The 15,290-nt window shown below is 50.6% G+C and overlaps 10 protein-coding genes and 1 non-coding gene across 11 annotated transcripts; 6 read left to right on the top strand and 5 right to left on the bottom strand.

Moving 5' to 3' along the window:
• Positions 1–311: 311 nt before the first annotated feature.
• Positions 312–995, top strand: BDQ94DRAFT_166907 (uncharacterized protein; the record flags this gene model as incomplete). The annotated part of the gene is made up of 1 exon (XM_026770671.1): positions 312–995. The coding sequence occupies one exon, from the start codon at positions 312–314 to the stop codon at positions 993–995; it is 684 nt and encodes a 227-aa protein (XP_026630769.1).
• A 411-nt stretch (positions 996–1,406) lies between these two features.
• On the top strand, positions 1,407–2,451 carry BDQ94DRAFT_136920 (Hsp20/alpha crystallin family protein). Its single transcript, XM_026764960.1, has one exon. It carries the CDS (start codon positions 1,479–1,481, stop codon positions 2,019–2,021), a length of 543 nt encoding a protein of 180 aa, XP_026630770.1. The 5' UTR covers positions 1,407–1,478; the 3' UTR covers positions 2,022–2,451.
• On the bottom strand, positions 2,446–2,519 carry BDQ94DRAFT_t40. Its single transcript has one exon. It is a non-coding gene; the product is annotated as a tRNA-Ile (tRNA).
• A 639-nt stretch (positions 2,520–3,158) lies between these two features.
• On the bottom strand, positions 3,159–3,693 carry BDQ94DRAFT_92408 (uncharacterized protein). Its single transcript, XM_026776852.1, has one exon. It carries the CDS (start codon positions 3,559–3,561, stop codon positions 3,280–3,282), a length of 282 nt encoding a protein of 93 aa, XP_026630771.1. The 5' UTR covers positions 3,562–3,693; the 3' UTR covers positions 3,159–3,279.
• Positions 3,694–3,803: 110 nt separating this feature from the next.
• Positions 3,804–4,775, top strand: BDQ94DRAFT_92394 (uncharacterized protein). The gene is made up of 2 exons (XM_026776851.1): positions 3,804–4,384; positions 4,451–4,775. The coding sequence occupies exons 1-2, from the start codon at positions 3,967–3,969 to the stop codon at positions 4,681–4,683; spliced, it is 651 nt and encodes a 216-aa protein (XP_026630772.1). The 5' UTR covers positions 3,804–3,966; the 3' UTR covers positions 4,684–4,775.
• BDQ94DRAFT_136924 (putative MFS sugar transporter) lies at positions 4,660–6,155 on the top strand. Its single transcript, XM_026764961.1, has one exon. It carries the CDS (start codon positions 4,867–4,869, stop codon positions 6,067–6,069), a length of 1,203 nt encoding a protein of 400 aa, XP_026630773.1. The 5' UTR covers positions 4,660–4,866; the 3' UTR covers positions 6,070–6,155.
• Positions 6,156–6,723: 568 nt separating this feature from the next.
• Positions 6,724–7,655, bottom strand: BDQ94DRAFT_136925 (SDR family oxidoreductase). The gene has a single exon (XM_026764962.1). It carries the CDS (start codon positions 7,605–7,607, stop codon positions 6,807–6,809), a length of 801 nt encoding a protein of 266 aa, XP_026630774.1. The 5' UTR covers positions 7,608–7,655; the 3' UTR covers positions 6,724–6,806.
• Positions 7,656–8,014: 359 nt separating this feature from the next.
• Positions 8,015–9,932, top strand: BDQ94DRAFT_92418 (putative MFS multidrug transporter). The gene is made up of 4 exons (XM_026776854.1): positions 8,015–8,124; positions 8,185–8,301; positions 8,348–8,401; positions 8,449–9,932. The coding sequence occupies exons 1-4, from the start codon at positions 8,036–8,038 to the stop codon at positions 9,887–9,889; spliced, it is 1,701 nt and encodes a 566-aa protein (XP_026630775.1). The 5' UTR covers positions 8,015–8,035; the 3' UTR covers positions 9,890–9,932.
• Positions 9,932–11,138, bottom strand: BDQ94DRAFT_92411 (SDR family oxidoreductase). The gene is made up of 3 exons (XM_026776853.1): positions 10,718–11,138; positions 10,561–10,655; positions 9,932–10,494 (listed from the first exon to the last, which is right to left on the bottom strand). Exons 1-3 carry the CDS (start codon positions 11,051–11,053, stop codon positions 9,975–9,977), a joined length of 951 nt encoding a protein of 316 aa, XP_026630776.1. The 5' UTR covers positions 11,054–11,138; the 3' UTR covers positions 9,932–9,974.
• A 1,814-nt stretch (positions 11,139–12,952) lies between these two features.
• Positions 12,953–13,294, top strand: BDQ94DRAFT_166913 (uncharacterized protein; the record flags this gene model as incomplete). The annotated part of the gene is made up of 1 exon (XM_026770672.1): positions 12,953–13,294. The coding sequence occupies one exon, from the start codon at positions 12,953–12,955 to the stop codon at positions 13,292–13,294; it is 342 nt and encodes a 113-aa protein (XP_026630777.1).
• A 470-nt stretch (positions 13,295–13,764) lies between these two features.
• BDQ94DRAFT_92438 (fungal specific transcription factor domain-containing protein) lies at positions 13,765–15,251 on the bottom strand. Its single transcript, XM_026776855.1, has 3 exons — positions 14,789–15,251; positions 14,501–14,739; positions 13,765–14,449 (listed from the first exon to the last, which is right to left on the bottom strand). Exons 1-3 carry the CDS (start codon positions 15,200–15,202, stop codon positions 14,086–14,088), a joined length of 1,017 nt encoding a protein of 338 aa, XP_026630778.1. The 5' UTR covers positions 15,203–15,251; the 3' UTR covers positions 13,765–14,085.
• Between the last annotated feature and the right edge of the window lie 39 nt (positions 15,252–15,290).

A 15,290-nucleotide genomic window follows, 5' to 3' on the forward strand; every position in this document is an offset into this window, starting at 1 on the left:
GCGTCCATTTCCAGCTGTCAATGCAGTAGGTGCCTGTTGTGGAGCATTCACAGCGTGCAAGCATAGTCAGGCCACATGGTAAAATCATCATCCCAGGCATCTGGGGGATAAATCTCCGATATCAGCAGCTATACGCACCGCGCTAATTAGACTTTCCATAGCCACGTCTAGGCCTCACCAGATAGTTCTAAAAGCATGGAGGGCCCGTGAATGGTCTTCCACCAAATGAACCCCTACATTTCAAAGCGACTACGACTGCTTCATCCCTTTCTCAATACTGCACCTCCAGCTCAACCACCACAGATCCCATAATGCCTTCCAAAATCCCTGAGCACCTCTATCACGTCCTCTTAACCATCACTCGCCTCAACAAGAACCCCAATAACCTCGTCGAAATCCTCCGTATCCCTGGAACTTACACCAGCCTACTCGCCGCCAAAGCCGCGGCGCACAGCTGTCTCTACGACGCCGGCTACGAGCGTGACTTCTTTCCAACCTATGAAACTAGTGCCCACATTTTCGAACAAGAAAACCTCCCCGATCGCACAGGACTCGCCATCTACGCCGTTGCGCCAGACGGCACTACCTTCCGCGTCCGCATCGATACCACCACGAACAAGCTCCAGCTGACCACCGATCTCGACGATGGCCGCATCTCCATCCCGCTGTTCTACGTCGTGCAGGCGAATGTGGAATATGATGCTATTGAAGGGGAAAGTACCGTGCGGGAGGTAATAGTGCAGGGCACATTTACAGATTACATGCAGGCCCGAAAATACGCGAAGGAGGTCTTGCTGTCGGAGAAAGATGGCATTCTGAAGGGCAGTTATGCGGCGTATGTGGAGGCCGGGGAGGGGGAACGGGATTGCGGATTTGGCGAGAATGTGGTGGTGCATGCGGCGTCAGATTATGGAGTGAACTATTTGGTCAGTGTAATCAGAAACCAGGAATTGGGGAGTGTGAGTTTGGCGGAGGCGGCGATGAGGATTGGTTGATTTGACGTTGTGTTCGGCGCTGTACCTCCATTTCTCCTCGTACATATTCCACCTAGTCCTATGGCTCATGATGTTCTCTTTTTCACTTTTGTCGCACCAGAATCTTCTGGATACGACAAGTCACAAGCCTGTCATCATGCCATCCGGCATAGATTTCCAGGCGTGGTTCCTCAACCATGGAACGGCACCCCCCAAGACAACCTTGACTGCCAACCCCACGCATCCCCGGATTTCCACTAAGTTTGGGACCCCATCTTCAAGATCCATCTCATGATGCATGTTCAGAAAGCAAAGGAAGGAGCATGCACTCTCTAGTAGTTTCTATCCGAAGGGACTCCTCGCGAGCCACCCGGGGTACAAATGACAGCATGTTTCTCGACCACACCATCTCGTCCTTCGCGTTCCACCGCATACAATAATGTGCAGATAAAAGTTATCACTCAAAAAATACATTTACACCCACCACAGCAAAGACCCCCAACAATGCTCAAACAAACAACCCACATCCTCAGAAAACCCCCAACCATCACCACATATCCAATCCACCATCTACGGAACCTACAAACAACAACCCCTCGAACAATGTCCCTCCTGCCACACCACCCCCGACCCGTCCCCTCCCTCCTGCGTGCCTTCACCGATTTAGACAACTACCTCACTAGTACATCCACCGCTGCAGACTCCCTGTTCCCCAACTCCCCGCGCTTTGACCTCCGCGAAACCAAAGACGCATACATCCTAGATGGCGACCTGCCCGGCGTCAAGAAAGAAGACGTCACTATTGAATTCAGTGATCCCAGCACGATGAATGTCAGGGGTCGCAGTGTGCGCAGCACCGAGGGGGAGGATGGGAACTGGTGGTTCTCGGAACGTGCGATGGGGGAGTTTCGTCGCTCGTTTAGTTTCCCGGCCAAGGTGGATCGGGAGCATGTGGATGCGAAGTTGACGGATGGGGTGTTGTCGATTCAGGTGCCGAAGGTGGAGGAGGAGCCGGAGGAGGAGAGGAAGATTGTTGAGATCAAGTAGTAGCTACATTCTTTGAAAGGGGGTAGGTAATATTGGGGTAGTTGCGTTGGTACATTTGTTGTGTATAATACAGGTTTGATTGATTGTGCTTCTTCCAAGTTGCGAGGGAGGGATGATATTGTTTGTATGTATTAGCTGTTCTTTGGAAGGCTGGTTGATATGTAATACGTATTGGGAAAGAACGTGGTGATCAACTGTGGCTACATTGCTATTGTATATAGTGTGTAATATCTCTATCGAACATATGTAACTGGAAATGATTTGGAGAAGCTGCAGCGGCCTAAACCATCGTGAGGGGTGGAGCGTGAGTGAGACACAACAAGAAAAATGACATCATTAGCAGATCCCACTAACACGCCAAGCATGCCGGTGGAGAATGGCTCGGGGCACACAGAAAGGAATTGAAAAAAAAAGCAAAAAGAGATGGTCCCAGAGGGGCTCGAACCCTCGACTTTGACGTTATTAGCGTCACGCTCTAACCAACTGAGCTATGGGACCCAGTTGATGTATAGTCGGCGGTACCCTGGCAATATATTCTAACATAGAATCAAAGTTCACATTTCCTTGGTTCTCCCGATCATCGCTCACGGCTCGAGTCTCAGCCATAGCAAAGCAGTCGGTCTGTCGCAACAGTATCCTATCCCCTCGTATTCTGCAACCTTGCGCTTCATGGTCTTTATAATACCGATGAGCTCGTAGAGATGTTCCTACTATCACTCTTGATATTCACACTGATAAGCTGTTGCGGTATTACCAGTAGTACTTGCTGACATATATATAACTACCAAGTACTAGCAACATTTATCGGTGCATCTGTGGCTGGAACATTAGTAGTGAGAAAACCAGCCTGGAACCCACAAAATGCGTAGGGATCTGTCTAGTACACCATCACACTGCCAGCCCTACAATAGGGATACCGCTGTCAATGCCTCACCTTTGGCAGATGACTACCATATCAGGACTGCGAGCCTCCGGGGCACATGAGCTGCTGCAAAGCAATGACCGCAACGCAATCCTCTCCGCCGCGTGCAATCCCATGATCAACTACTATAAATGAGACTTCCGCCATTTATATTTACCTGTTCTCTCTATCTTCCTTTCCCGTTTACCCCACTTCCTTTGATCCAGGAACGCACTCTTGGCATCACACTTGCCAGTACAACACTCGCAAATTGACAGCAGCTCAACTTTGGTCACTTGACCCAAAGTATTATTACCCCTCATGTACCACATAGGACATTCCAGCCAGACATACCAATTATGTCATGACGAAACCGTGGCCAATCGTGTGGAGTTGACTTTTCCCGCGATGTCTATCACACATGCCGTCCGTTGACGATCTCGTATCGCCCTTTGCACACAACGGAGGATTCCTTATCCCGTTAGGCAAAATCGTTATCAGAGCACCAATAATGGCCCTGAGCCATATCTTGAAACTGATACGGGAACGACCATATAAAGCTCGAGATAAAGACAGCCCCCAGTATTTTATAGTTACGGCACCCCCCATCCTGGTCTCTTGTGCCAGAGACACAGGCATCTGAAAGACCTGGCGATTGGCGGCATGCACGCTAGTCGGAACCTGGCGATATTCAACAAAATAGCCGAGGTAGGGGAACGAAGGTTCAGTCAGTCATTCGTACAGACGCTCAGTGGTCGAAAAGTAGCTAACTTGTTCGAACAGGCTATTGTATCCGTGCCGTTCGCAGATCTCAATGCAGATTGCGTTGGCCAAGCCAGACATGGGCTGCAATTGCCTAAGCTTCGCTGTCACGGAATTGGAATGATTGACAAACATGCTGCGCCGTAACCGATTGAGATATGAGTTGCGTTCTGCTTACATCGCTTAATTAGACATGATCGGGATACTCCTAGCTGCTTCACCCTCAGCACCTTTCTTGCGATATCGGACCACCGCCACTGCAGAAACATTGTTATCTCAAGTATGGGGCATCGACCAGCCCTCTTTATCTATTTATCTCCCACAATGGCCATTACCAAATTCAATGAGGCTTCTGGGGTTGGGCTTGGCGGCCCAGGGACTCCCGACTGGCTGTTGACCCGAGGTCCAACAACCCCATCGGCCGGATCCGATGGAAAGGCAGCCGGCAGGTGGAGAAAAGTCCAACGACGATCCCCAAATTCTCCAGCGGGGAAAAGGACAAGACGTCTGCCAGCTTGGCGATCGATGCCTGTCTCTTGCGATCCTTTGACTTTGGCACAGCTTCGGTTACAGGAATCCTCTTCTAGTCCGGAATGCCCCAAGTCCACGCGACAGACGGGCGCCGCCGATGGCCGACCCATCTGCAATTGCTGGGACGCTTTTTATAAAATGTCCGCACCGGAGACCAGGGTTCAGCGGCGTGAGCCAAGTCCAATTGATCACTACATGCGGGGACATCCTGGCTGATGTCGCGATCGTTGCATAGAATCTTCTACTGCATGTCTTAGCCATGCAACCATACTTCGGCCTACGCGGCGCTCTTTTGAATCGCGCCATCATCTGGCTGGTCGTCTGCCCGGCCTTTGTGTGCTATGGATACAACCAGGGAGTGACGGGAGGTCTCCTCACGCTGGAGTCGTTTGCGGAGACGTTTCCCCAGATGAACACTTTGACCACCACTGGGGCCCAGCAGCACTACAACTCCACCATCCAGGGTAAGGCGCCCGCTCCCTCACAACTGCCCTCCCTCTCCCGGTCTAACCATCCACAGGTACGGTGGTCGCACTGTACACCGTCGGCGGCATATTCGGATCCCTGTCATGCATCTACCTCGGTGATCTCCTCGGCCGGCGAAAGGTGATCTTTCTCACTTCAGCCATCTCGATAATTGGGGCCCTGCTGATGGCCACTTCCTTCGGACTGGCTCAATTCATCGTGGCACGTGTTGTGCTGGGGCTGGGAACAGGCGGCTATGTTGCAACCGTGCCCGTGTGGCAGGCCGAGATCTCGCAGGCGGGCAAGCGTGGTGCCCATGTAGTGACGGACGGTATCTTCATTGGGGCGGGAATCACAATCTCGCTGTGGATTGACTTCGGGTTCTACTTCGTTACGGGTAACTCCGTGTCGTGGCGGTTCCCGCTAGCCTTCCAGATCGTCCTGTCACTCATGGTGATGGCCTTCATCATATTTTTCCCAGAGTCGCCCCGGTGGCTGATAAAGCGGAACCGGACCGAGGAGGCCCGCGAGATCCTGGCTGCGCTGGCCGACCTCGATCCGGACGACGAAAGCATCACGCTGGCTGTGCGCGACATTGAGCGGTCGCTGGCCCTCTCGGGATCGGGGTCGTGGAAGGACATGCTGAGCATGGGCGAACAGCGACTCTTCCATCGGACGGTGTTGGCTGCAGCAGGTCAGATGTTCCAGCAAATGTGCGGAATCAATCTCATCACCTTTTACGCAACCACCATTTTCCAACAGTACTTGGGCCTGGATGCCATACCATCACGCATTCTGGCTGCCGCCATGTGCCTCACCCAGCCACTGGGTGGATTCCTCGCTTTCTTCACGATTGACCGGCTCGGTCGGCGAGTCCTGATGCTGTGGAGTGCTGTGGGCATGTCCGCCTCGATGGCTATCCTGGCGGGAACCACGTCTCGATCCAACGATACCGCGGCGCTGGTCGTAGCGGTGGTGTTCCTTTTCGTGTTCGAATTCATCTTCACCGTCGGATACTCGGGCCTGACCTTCCTGTACGCGACGGAGGTCGCACCGCTGCAACTTCGAGCGGCCATCAGTGCCGTATCAACAGCGGCCGTGTGGACCTTCAATTTCCTCCTAGCTGAAGTGACCCCGGTGGGCTTCGATACGATCGGATACCAATATTACATCATCTTCGCGGTGTTGAACGCAGTGATTGTGCCGATCGTGTACTTCTTCTTCCCGGAGACGAATGGTCGGTCGCTGGAGGAGATCGACGAAATTTTCCTGCAGTCGAAGAGCGTGTTTGACCCTCCGCGACTGGCGAGGACATTGCCGCGGATGCATCTGGCAGAGGTGGTGGATGATCCGGAGGAGGTGGCCGATGCGAAGGTGGGCAAGAGTTGAGGGTTATGATTGATGATTATGACATGCTTGAATTGAGGATTACATAGCTTTTTTGATGTTAGTTGAATCAGACATGTTTCGTATGCACCCCTTGATTTCTCTCCAGCCAATGTTCACTTGTTAGGATAGGTAGGTCACCTGACCGGATGTGGTGTTGCTCGATTTGTCTCGGTTTTACGGGTTTAAATATCAACCTCGCCAACGTCCACTCCACTTTTAGATGTCATCATAGTTCATTACCATATTTTCTCACTGATCCATATATCTTGGCTGTCCAACTGGCAGCGTAAGATGGGAATGAACATAATTTGGAGTGCACTGGAGAGAACAAAAGAAAGCAGCCACTGAATCATGCTCCTGGCTCTCCGGAGTCCGTCTCACCAACGATGATAAGGTTTGGACGGATGCAGAATCCCCTCACCAAATCAGTCTGAGCCCAGGCCCAGACTGAATCTTCAGGGTTGACTGGCGTTCCGTGGGGATCCGCAAAGCCGAGAGTGGCTGCGTGTTCTTGTTTACCCCACTGCCCCTCCGAATCTGAGCCAAAGATCCACACTGACGCAAGTTGTATCCATAGACTTGGAGAGCTACACTGCCCGCCCGAACATGCCAGGTTGTTGAGCTATACGACAAGATACTCAAGATACTAGCAAGTGAAGAATTGAAGACTATTGTTGAACATTCATATTCATTACATACATGTCATAAACATTATTTTCTATCCGACCGCGGATAATTTACCGCACGGTGTATCCTCCGTCAATGACCAAATCGGCACCCGTCGTGTATGTGCTGGCATCACTGGCGAGATAGACATATGCGCCCTTCAGCTCCTTGGCATCACCGTTGCGTCCCATGGGGATCATCGACATCCACAGATCCTGAGTCTTCTTATCCACAAAGTCCGACAGCCCCGTGTCGATGTAACCCGGGGAGATGCTGTTCACGCGGGCAAAGTCCCTCCACTCGTTGGCCAATGACCGGGCCATATGAATGCAGCCTGCCTTGGCAACGTTGTACGAAGTCTGCTCCTGCGGGAAGTTGGCAATGTGACCCGACATGCTGGAGGTGATGATGAAGCTGCCCGTTCCGCGCTGCTTGAAGTGCGGGCCCACCGCCTTGGCGCAGTGGAAGGTTCCCGTCAGGTCTGTCTGGATGACCTCTTCCCAGTCCTCAACGGAACCATCCAGGATACCACTGCTGGCCGTCTTGCCAGCGTTGGCAATGAAGGCGTCAATCTGGCCAAACTCGGCCAACACGTCGTCCACGAGCTTCTTGACGCTGTTCCAGTCGCCCACGTTGCACTGGTAGGCCTTGGCCTTGACACCGTAGGTGTTGCGAAGTTCTTCGGCGTTCTTCTCACCACCCTGAGGACGAGAAGAGTAGGTGAGGGCGATGTTGGCGCCCATTTCGGCGCAGCCACGCGCGGCTTCAATGCCCATGCCGCGAGGGCCGGAAGCGCCGGTGATAACGACGACCTTGCCCTTCAGGCTGAAGAGGTCGTGGACGCTGGAGGCGGAGGGAACGGAGATAGGCATGTTGATTGAGGTAGAGATGACTTTGGTAAATGCAGTAGATGATTGTTGTTGTTGTTGATGTTGTCGAGATACGACGACAGGCACAACTATATATGCTCGTCCGAGAGTGATGAAGTCATCGCTGTGATGATGTCATGACCGAAACCGGTTGCTTACATTCCAAGCCCTAACAGAATTTGGCAACCAGCCCTCCTCCACCTTTCATCCACTTCAATGCAGATGTGGATAGACATGGATTGACCACTCAAAGCGTCGGATTCCCCTGGCTGTTCCGAGTTTCATTAATTCCGCTCGGCCCGGGTCGGTCATGACGACATGTCGCCGCCGGCCGATGCAGGTTCTGCAGGGTCTCTGCACCCTATTTTACTCAACATCATCTCTGCATCTGTCAAGCAGATACCTTGCAAGGAATCTACACAGAGAAAGTCATGTCCACCCCTGCCGAGGAGCCACGCCCGTCGCTGCGCCGCGCTAGCACGGTGCACACCAATGAATTCGATGATTCGTTTCTGGGACGGTTAGTCTGCCAATCATTGCCAATCAATCCCTGTCAGACAGCCACTAAGTGACGTTGCAGGGTACGGTCGTTCTTTCGCCGGGACCCCCATGTCGGGGTAGTCAGCCACAATGATCTGCGTGACAGGGAGGACCTTGAGATCCATACCTGGAACGGCAAGAATGACCCGGACAATCCGTACGTCAAGCATGCAGTTGCTAGTATACGAGTTTAACATAGTCAGGTTCAATTGGAGCACCTCTTATAAATGGCTTCTCACGGTCACTGTTTGTTTCATGTATGTCTTAGCCTTGTTCTCGAAGATGGCAGCGCTAATAGGTATAGTTCCATTCTCACTGGTATCCCGGCCGGTTCCTACGGCTCCGGCAACAACTGGATGGAAGAACGATTCCACGTCCAAAACACCCCATTTCCTAACCTTTACTGGGCCACAACATCCTGGAACATGGGTGCGGCGTTCTGGCCTCTCATATTCGTGCCTCTGACCGAATCCTCCGGTCGCATGCCCGGCTACTTTGTCGCCTACATTATTCTCATCATCTCGCTATTCCCCTCCGCCTTCGCCCAAAACTACGCTACTCTCGTAGTGACGCGTTTCTTCGGTGGTGGTGCGTCCTCCGTGTCGATCAACATCGTCGGCGGTAGCATCAGTGATGTCTGGTATGGTGACAAAGCGAGGAGTCTCCCTATGTCGCTCTTCGGTTTTACCAGTGTGGTTGGAATCGCCCTGGGCCCATTCATCGGATCCGCCATCGTAGCCATCCACAAAACCGCTCCGTGGCGCTGGATCTTCTACATCCAAATTATTTACCTAACAGGGCTCCTACCCATCTTCTGGTTCATCCTGTACGAAACCCGCGCAGACGTGATCCTCACCCGTCGGGCCAAGAAGCTCCGCAAAGAGAAGCAGCGCCCCATCTACGCCGAAGCCGAGCTAGACAACACCAGCGTCTGGCGTCTGATGCAGATCTCCTTCGAACGGCCCACACGCATGCTCCTCACCGAGCCTGTTGTTGCCTTCTTCACCCTCTGGATCTCTTTCGCTTGGGGTATCCTGTATCTCTTCTTCAGCAGTGTCGTTCAGACCTTCTCCACCAACTACGGCATGAATACCCTGCAAACTGGGTGCATTCAGCTGGCCATCTCCGTGGGTGCTCTTATCGGTACTCTCGTCAATCCTCTTCAGGATATGCTGTATTTGCGGTCAGCGAAACGCAACAAAGAGAAGCCCGGAAAGCCCATCCCGGAGGCCCGTCTGTATACTAGTATTATTGGCAGCTTGCTGTTCGCAGGCGGGCTGTTCTGGTATGGCTGGGCCAGTTTTCCTTCTGTGCCTTGGATTGTCCCGACCCTCGGCATCGGGGCCACCGGTATTGGCATCTACAGTATCTACATGGCTGTTGTGAATTACTTGACGGATGCGTACGAGAAGTATGCCGCATCAGCTCTGTCTGCGGCATCTCTGGGACGAAACTCCTTTGGCGCGTTCCTACCGCTGGCGAGTTACCAGCTATTCCAGAACCTGGGATATGGCTGGGCCGGGTCATTGCTGGGGTTCATCGGGCTGGCACTGTCAGTTGTGCCTGTAGTGCTAGTATGGAAGGGGCCAGAGATCCGCCGACGGAGTCCATTCATGCGAGAATCAACCTGGGGAGCAGACGAGGAAGAGGTTTTAGAGAAAGAAGGTGACGGAGAAGCGACGGTGTATCGCGACACGCACACGGGGTATCCGCAACACGACCGGGAGGAGGACAACCGCGTGTGATGAAGAGAATATCTCTACATATCTTAAAAGTTTGCATCATTAAACTATACCTGTAATTATATATAACAAGAATACAAACGACCGATTACTTGCTATAATTCTGATGCCATGTATAATCCTTCTCCTTCTCCAACAACCCCCTAATCGCCTCCCTCGGCGTCACCGGCTCCCTCCCCAAAACCTCACCCATCAACCCATCCGTAAACCCGGCCTCCCCATTCTCAATACTCTCAAACCACCCCACCAACTGCCGGAAGAATCCCTCCGCTTTGCCCCCGATATCATTCTCCGCGTTGACACGTACATATGTCTCCGGATCGACAATCTTAATCTTCACCTCCCGATGAGTCGTTTCATTAATAACCTCAACTATTTCCTGCATAGAAACAGGCTCCGACGCAGTAAACAACACAACCTCCTTGTCGTGACCGCCCTTTAAAATCAACTTAGCCGTTGCTTCCGCTAGTTCAGACCGAAGGGTGAATGCGATCTTCCCTGATGCAGAGGGCAGGTAGAGGGTCGTTGACTGGGGATACCAGTTCAAGAAGAGAGGGAATGCTTCAGTGTAGATTCCTTCGCGAATGGAGGTGTAATTAATTCCAGACCTGAAATATAATCAGTAAATGGTGAATAAAAACAAGGAGGTGGAAAGGAAAGGGAGGGAGGTATACTCTCTCAACATATCCTCCGTCATATAATGCGCCTGCTGCACCGCGGCCTTGGAATTCGATCCCAGGCCTCCGAAGGCGAGAGAGGTGTACCATACCTATCATACCATTAGCGTCTTTTTCATATGGAAATATTATACGGAGTGAAATGTAAGCGTACATGCTTAACACCATTCCTCTTCGCCGCCTCCACCACATTCAAATGCTGTCTTCTGCGCTTCTCGACGTCGAACGTATCCGTGCTCACGAAGAAAAGATTCTCTACGTCTTTAAAAGCAACGTCTAGCGTCTCCGGGTCGTCGTAGTTGACTGTGCGGAAGGGGATGCCTTTTGAAGTGAAGCGATGGGAGTTGGATGGGTTGGAGGAGGCGGCGGCGTAGGTGATGCTGTTTGTTGTGGATGATTCTTGGGTTGGGGGAAAGTGCGTGGTGAAGTAGTCCAGGATGAGGGAGCCGAGGCCGCCCGTGCTGCCGGTTAGGAGGTAATTTAGGGGCATGATGGTGTTTTATTTCTGGTGTGTTGTGGGTGAGGTTGAGTGTTGTGTAGTGGTTGGAATTGAGTTGAGGGAATACTAAGGGTACTATTTATGTGATGGAGTGTTGGTTGAAGCTATACATGATGGGATTATAACTAGGGTAACTAGCTATTGCTGATAAATCAGACATTTGTCAGATGGTGTCATGACAGTGAGAATTATTGGTGGATGGGAGGTGTTTCTAGGTGTTACTAGTGCTTATTTTCTGTGTTGAGTTATAGTAACCCTTCACGTAAATGGATCTGCTGGTTTGTGCTTGGCGTGTTGTTGCTTACCAAGCAGTGTATGCAGGTCATCATTCTTGAGGGGTCCAAGCTGCGACGGGTTCAGGAACTGAATGAGTTTAATCACGTGAAAAGAGTGAAAAGATAGTTTTCTCTGAATCCGAACCAGCTTCCATAAACCAGAATCAGCTATTATATCTACTATTTAAGGTCTTCAGAGGGTTTTAGGATTGCTTTCTAAGAAATCTTAGGAATCACGTGCAAACCCGTTCTAGTATCAAAAAGAGCACCCAGTTGCGACGAGGTCAGAATTTAGTACGACAGTGTCAGAACAGAGCTGGAAAAACAGTTCAGTCAGAGTCAGAAAAATCCTGATACTGAATAATCTCATACACGTGCTTTATTACTCTTTCTCATACTGATTCAGCTCTGCACGTGATTTAAAATTCAAAAATGAAATAAAAATCTCTAAAAATTCCTGATACCTTAAATATCCTGATTATCAAAAAAATATTTTGTGAGATATTTTAAAAATATAGATATAATAGCTGATTCGGTTCAGAAAAGCTGGTACAGAATCAGAAAAACTCAGTCTGATACCGAGTATATTTGCACGTGATGAAGCTCACCCGGTGTTAGAATTTCTCTGAACCTGATGCACTAATTTCTGAACCCGTTGCAACTGGGGGCCCCTATCAAAAAAAGTATAAGATGATGTGTATAAGCTCATTGAGTATCCGGATTCTTCTGAATCAGTCCGAACTGTTTTTCCAGCTCCGATCTGACATGCCGCACTAGTTTCTGAACCTGTTGCAATTGTATGCCCGCTTTGGACTAGCGCGGTCTTACGTCTAGCATCTTCCAACAATTGTACTTTCTCGTGCTGTGCTTAGCTTGCTTAGCTCTGCTCCTGATCATGGTTGTCGACTATCTAGCAGACTTATATCATCAAGCTTGCATATATACTAGCATAACATGCAATTGAGATATTACCACCCCTGAATGAAAGATATTTCTCCTTGGCAATCTCTTCATAGACTAATGCGCACTCAGCCAACACAGCAGTCAAACCAAACCAACAACATAATGTGGAAATGAGAAGCACATAATAACAGAGCATATTACACCCCAATCTAACCCTGAATGCGATCCTCAATACATAAGCCTCCAAAACACACAGTAAACAGCAAGTAAGCTCCATGGGGCCAAAGCTTCAGGCCTTCCATCCGATCTGCAAGGGCCCGAATATCCCATCCCCTCAGGCGTCCAATTGGGGCCAAAACTCCACTTCATGCAGAATAGCATACCGAATACAGAATGGAACAATACATACACCCATAGAAGGGGCCAAGAATTCAACTGAAGCGTGAAATGAGCCACCACAATGGGTTCACGATGACTGCGTTGGAGAATAGATGGGTGTTTTTGCCCTTGTACTGCCCTGAAGTGTAGGAAAAAGAAAAGTATCCGAATGGGGCGGAATGCTGAAGATGGAGGTATAAAATCCGTCTTGTTCGCTCTGAATCTCGACAATCATCCAGCTCAGCTTCTCATCTCTCAATCATCTACATATCACTACAAGACCTCTATCTTTATCTCAATCTCTAAAGAGACCTCAAACCAAACCTCAAGCAAAATGCAACTCCACCAGTTCCTCCCTCTCGCCGCCATGGGTGTCCTGGCCCTCACCACCACGGCTGAAGCCACTCCTCTCTCATCCCGCAGCGAAAGCATCAAGATCACTACCTGGTCCGGCAACAACTGCGAGGGTTCTTCTGCCAACCCTGCCATCTCTGGGTCTGGAGACTCCTGCTTTATGAGTCTCCCTGGAGCGTCTTTCAACGTCGATACCGGCGACAACAAGTGCAAGATTACTACCTGGTCTGGCAACAACTGCGAAGGAAGTTCGGCGAACTTTGCGGGCAATGTGCAGGGATGTATTGGCATTCCGTTTGGGTCTGTTAGCATCGATTGTTAGGTGATAGCGGACTGTGTTGACTAGTTCTCTGTTGTGTCAACTTGAATGAGTGTCTGGAGGCTGAAGTTGTGTTTGATGGACTGTTTGTTGTATGAGTGTATTTGTTCAAATCTAGGTTATAGTTTGTATCAATTGCAGTAATCTATTCGGTATTAGTGGCATTTGAAGTGAAGAGTATCTATCGACTTACCTCTTACATACCTGTGTTTGCTGGGATATTTTAGGAATATTCAGAGCACTAGAGATTTTTAGGAATTTTTCTCTCTCTTTTTCAAATTGGTATTTGTGCTATTTCAGATCACGTCTAGAGCTGACTTAGTATTAGACCTAGTCTCAAAAATATATATAAATTTAATCAGTATCAGTGTTTTTTCTAAGTGTCTGAATCATTTTTCCAGCTCCGGTGTGACACTGCTGCAAGTCGCGTGTAGGGGCCCTGGAGACTTGGGATCCCACGAACCTTTTGACGTTGAAGGTATACATGTAGGTGCTGTTACCGTCACATGCAATACTCCATTCATAACTAGTAGTAAGCGTCCAAGACAAGCATATGTTGCATCACGAACACTCAAGATACAGCTCTGGACGTGGAGCTGGCGACTCTATTCCGCCCCGCAAACTGATCCCATAGGTGTTTACAGAGTACGGAGGAGCATTAAGAGGCGCCCGTTGGATTGCTAATGAGAACACTGCTAACCTGACTAAGTCACACTCTAATAAATATACGGTAGTTGATAGGTTAGCAACCCTTCCTCAGGCAGCAGCTAAACCATGGTCCTGGGGGTTCGTGACTAGAGAATGAGGTTGTCTGCATCCACCCATTGTAGCGAGGGCTGCGTGTTGAACAACTCCCACATGTCTGCACTGTTCCACCACGGGCCCATCTCGGGCCGCACATCCATGGCAATCGGCTGCTCCAGCGAAGAAATCGTTGTTGCATCCTCTTGAACTACAGGGGGGTTCACCAGGGGACTACACAAGTTGAGGAAGGTGGTGAAGAGGTGGTATAGCCGGGCTATGGCCGGGTTGTAGTCGATGAACTGCTGCAGTCCCTGTGTGGTGTCGCGCAGCAGCTGGTAGTCTTCCATGTTGGATGTGCCCACCACGTTGCAGAAGATAACGTAAAATGGGGTCATAGGGTAAAACAGGATGGTCCTGTAGGTGAATGTTTAGTCCCTGTGAGAAATTAGGACGGGCCGTGCTTACCAGGAGAGAAAAATCGGATAGCTGCCGTTGAATACATCGCTTGCGTTGATGGTCTTCTGCAGTTGGCGCAGCGCTTCCAGAGCCTGTCGCGCAGATTGCAAACACTTATCCTTCTTCCCAGGCTTGTCCTGCTCCCACTCGGAGCGGTACTGCAGGAGTGTGGTCATAATCGCGTGGTACCGGAACTCGGTGACATCCCATTCCAGCTCCAATTCCTGCTGACTGCCGTTTAGACGGCGCTACAGGGTCAGCACCTCACATCTTCACTCAGGTAGTTGTGCCGCTTACCTCGTCAAGCACCCGCTTCAGCGCAACCAACTGCTGAATTGCCGCGTCCAGCCTGGCCGCCCTCTCCTCACCATCATCGTCTGCTATCGATTGGGCAAAAAAGACCTCAAGTGCAGCCTCCTGGACTTCTGCAAACTCAGACATTGTTTTGGCAATCATCGCCAGCCCCGCCTGGCCATTGGTAGCTCTTAGCGACGCGGGGCTGAATCTCAACCGTGGAAGCGACGGTGGCCGCAGAAGATGCATGCTAAGCGACTTATCGAGGTAGTGGCAGGAAAACAAACAGCGGCGGGCGTCTTCGTCCTCCTGGCTCTGAATCGGCGTGTCGCTGCTGACGGTGTGGTAGTTCAAAGCAACGAGCAGCCGCGCGGCGAAGGATGTCATCGTCCACGCTTTCGTGATATTTCCTTGCATCTGATGGAGGAGTGCCTTTGCTTTGGTCAGATGTTGTCCGAGTTCTTTCTGAGACAAGAAGAAAAAAAAATAAAAAAAAAAAAAAAAA

This window comes from Aspergillus welwitschiae (genome assembly GCF_003344945.1).
Source record: "Aspergillus welwitschiae strain CBS 139.54b unplaced genomic scaffold BDQ94scaffold_4, whole genome shotgun sequence".
NCBI classification, from domain to species: domain Eukaryota; kingdom Fungi; phylum Ascomycota; class Eurotiomycetes; order Eurotiales; family Aspergillaceae; genus Aspergillus; species Aspergillus welwitschiae.

What these genes read in the sequence shown, in the direction of transcription:
- BDQ94DRAFT_136920 (XM_026764960.1), top strand. Translation starts at nt 1,479, where the DNA reads ATGCTCAAACAAACAACCCACATCCTCAGAAAACCCCCAACCATCACC.
- BDQ94DRAFT_92408 (XM_026776852.1), bottom strand. Translation starts at nt 3,561, where the DNA reads ATGCCTGTGTCTCTGGCACAAGAGACCAGGATGGGGGGTGCCGTAACT.
- BDQ94DRAFT_92394 (XM_026776851.1), top strand. Translation starts at nt 3,967, where the DNA reads ATGGGGCATCGACCAGCCCTCTTTATCTATTTATCTCCCACAATGGCC. An exon ending in GGAGACCAGGGTTCAGCGGC is followed by an intron (nt 4,385 to 4,450) that starts GTGAGCCAAGTC and finishes ATCGTTGCATAG; the next exon opens with AATCTTCTACTGCATGTCTT.
- BDQ94DRAFT_136924 (XM_026764961.1), top strand. Translation starts at nt 4,867, where the DNA reads ATGGCCACTTCCTTCGGACTGGCTCAATTCATCGTGGCACGTGTTGTG.
- BDQ94DRAFT_136925 (XM_026764962.1), bottom strand. Translation starts at nt 7,607, where the DNA reads ATGCCTATCTCCGTTCCCTCCGCCTCCAGCGTCCACGACCTCTTCAGC.
- BDQ94DRAFT_92418 (XM_026776854.1), top strand. Translation starts at nt 8,036, where the DNA reads ATGTCCACCCCTGCCGAGGAGCCACGCCCGTCGCTGCGCCGCGCTAGC. An exon ending in AAGAATGACCCGGACAATCC is followed by an intron (nt 8,302 to 8,347) that starts GTACGTCAAGCA and finishes TAACATAGTCAG; the next exon opens with GTTCAATTGGAGCACCTCTT. An exon ending in ACGGTCACTGTTTGTTTCAT is followed by an intron (nt 8,402 to 8,448) that starts GTATGTCTTAGC and finishes TAATAGGTATAG; the next exon opens with TTCCATTCTCACTGGTATCC.
- BDQ94DRAFT_92411 (XM_026776853.1), bottom strand. Translation starts at nt 11,053, where the DNA reads ATGCCCCTAAATTACCTCCTAACCGGCAGCACGGGCGGCCTCGGCTCC. An exon ending in AGAGGAATGGTGTTAAGCAT is followed by an intron (nt 10,656 to 10,717) that starts GTACGCTTACAT and finishes ATGGTATGATAG; the next exon opens with GTATGGTACACCTCTCTCGC. An exon ending in ACGGAGGATATGTTGAGAGA is followed by an intron (nt 10,495 to 10,560) that starts GTATACCTCCCT and finishes ATTATATTTCAG; the next exon opens with GTCTGGAATTAATTACACCT.
- BDQ94DRAFT_92438 (XM_026776855.1), bottom strand. Translation starts at nt 15,202, where the DNA reads ATGCAAGGAAATATCACGAAAGCGTGGACGATGACATCCTTCGCCGCG. An exon ending in TGAAGCGGGTGCTTGACGAG is followed by an intron (nt 14,740 to 14,788) that starts GTAAGCGGCACA and finishes CTGACCCTGTAG; the next exon opens with CGCCGTCTAAACGGCAGTCA. An exon ending in TATCCGATTTTTCTCTCCTG is followed by an intron (nt 14,450 to 14,500) that starts GTAAGCACGGCC and finishes ATTCACCTACAG; the next exon opens with GACCATCCTGTTTTACCCTA.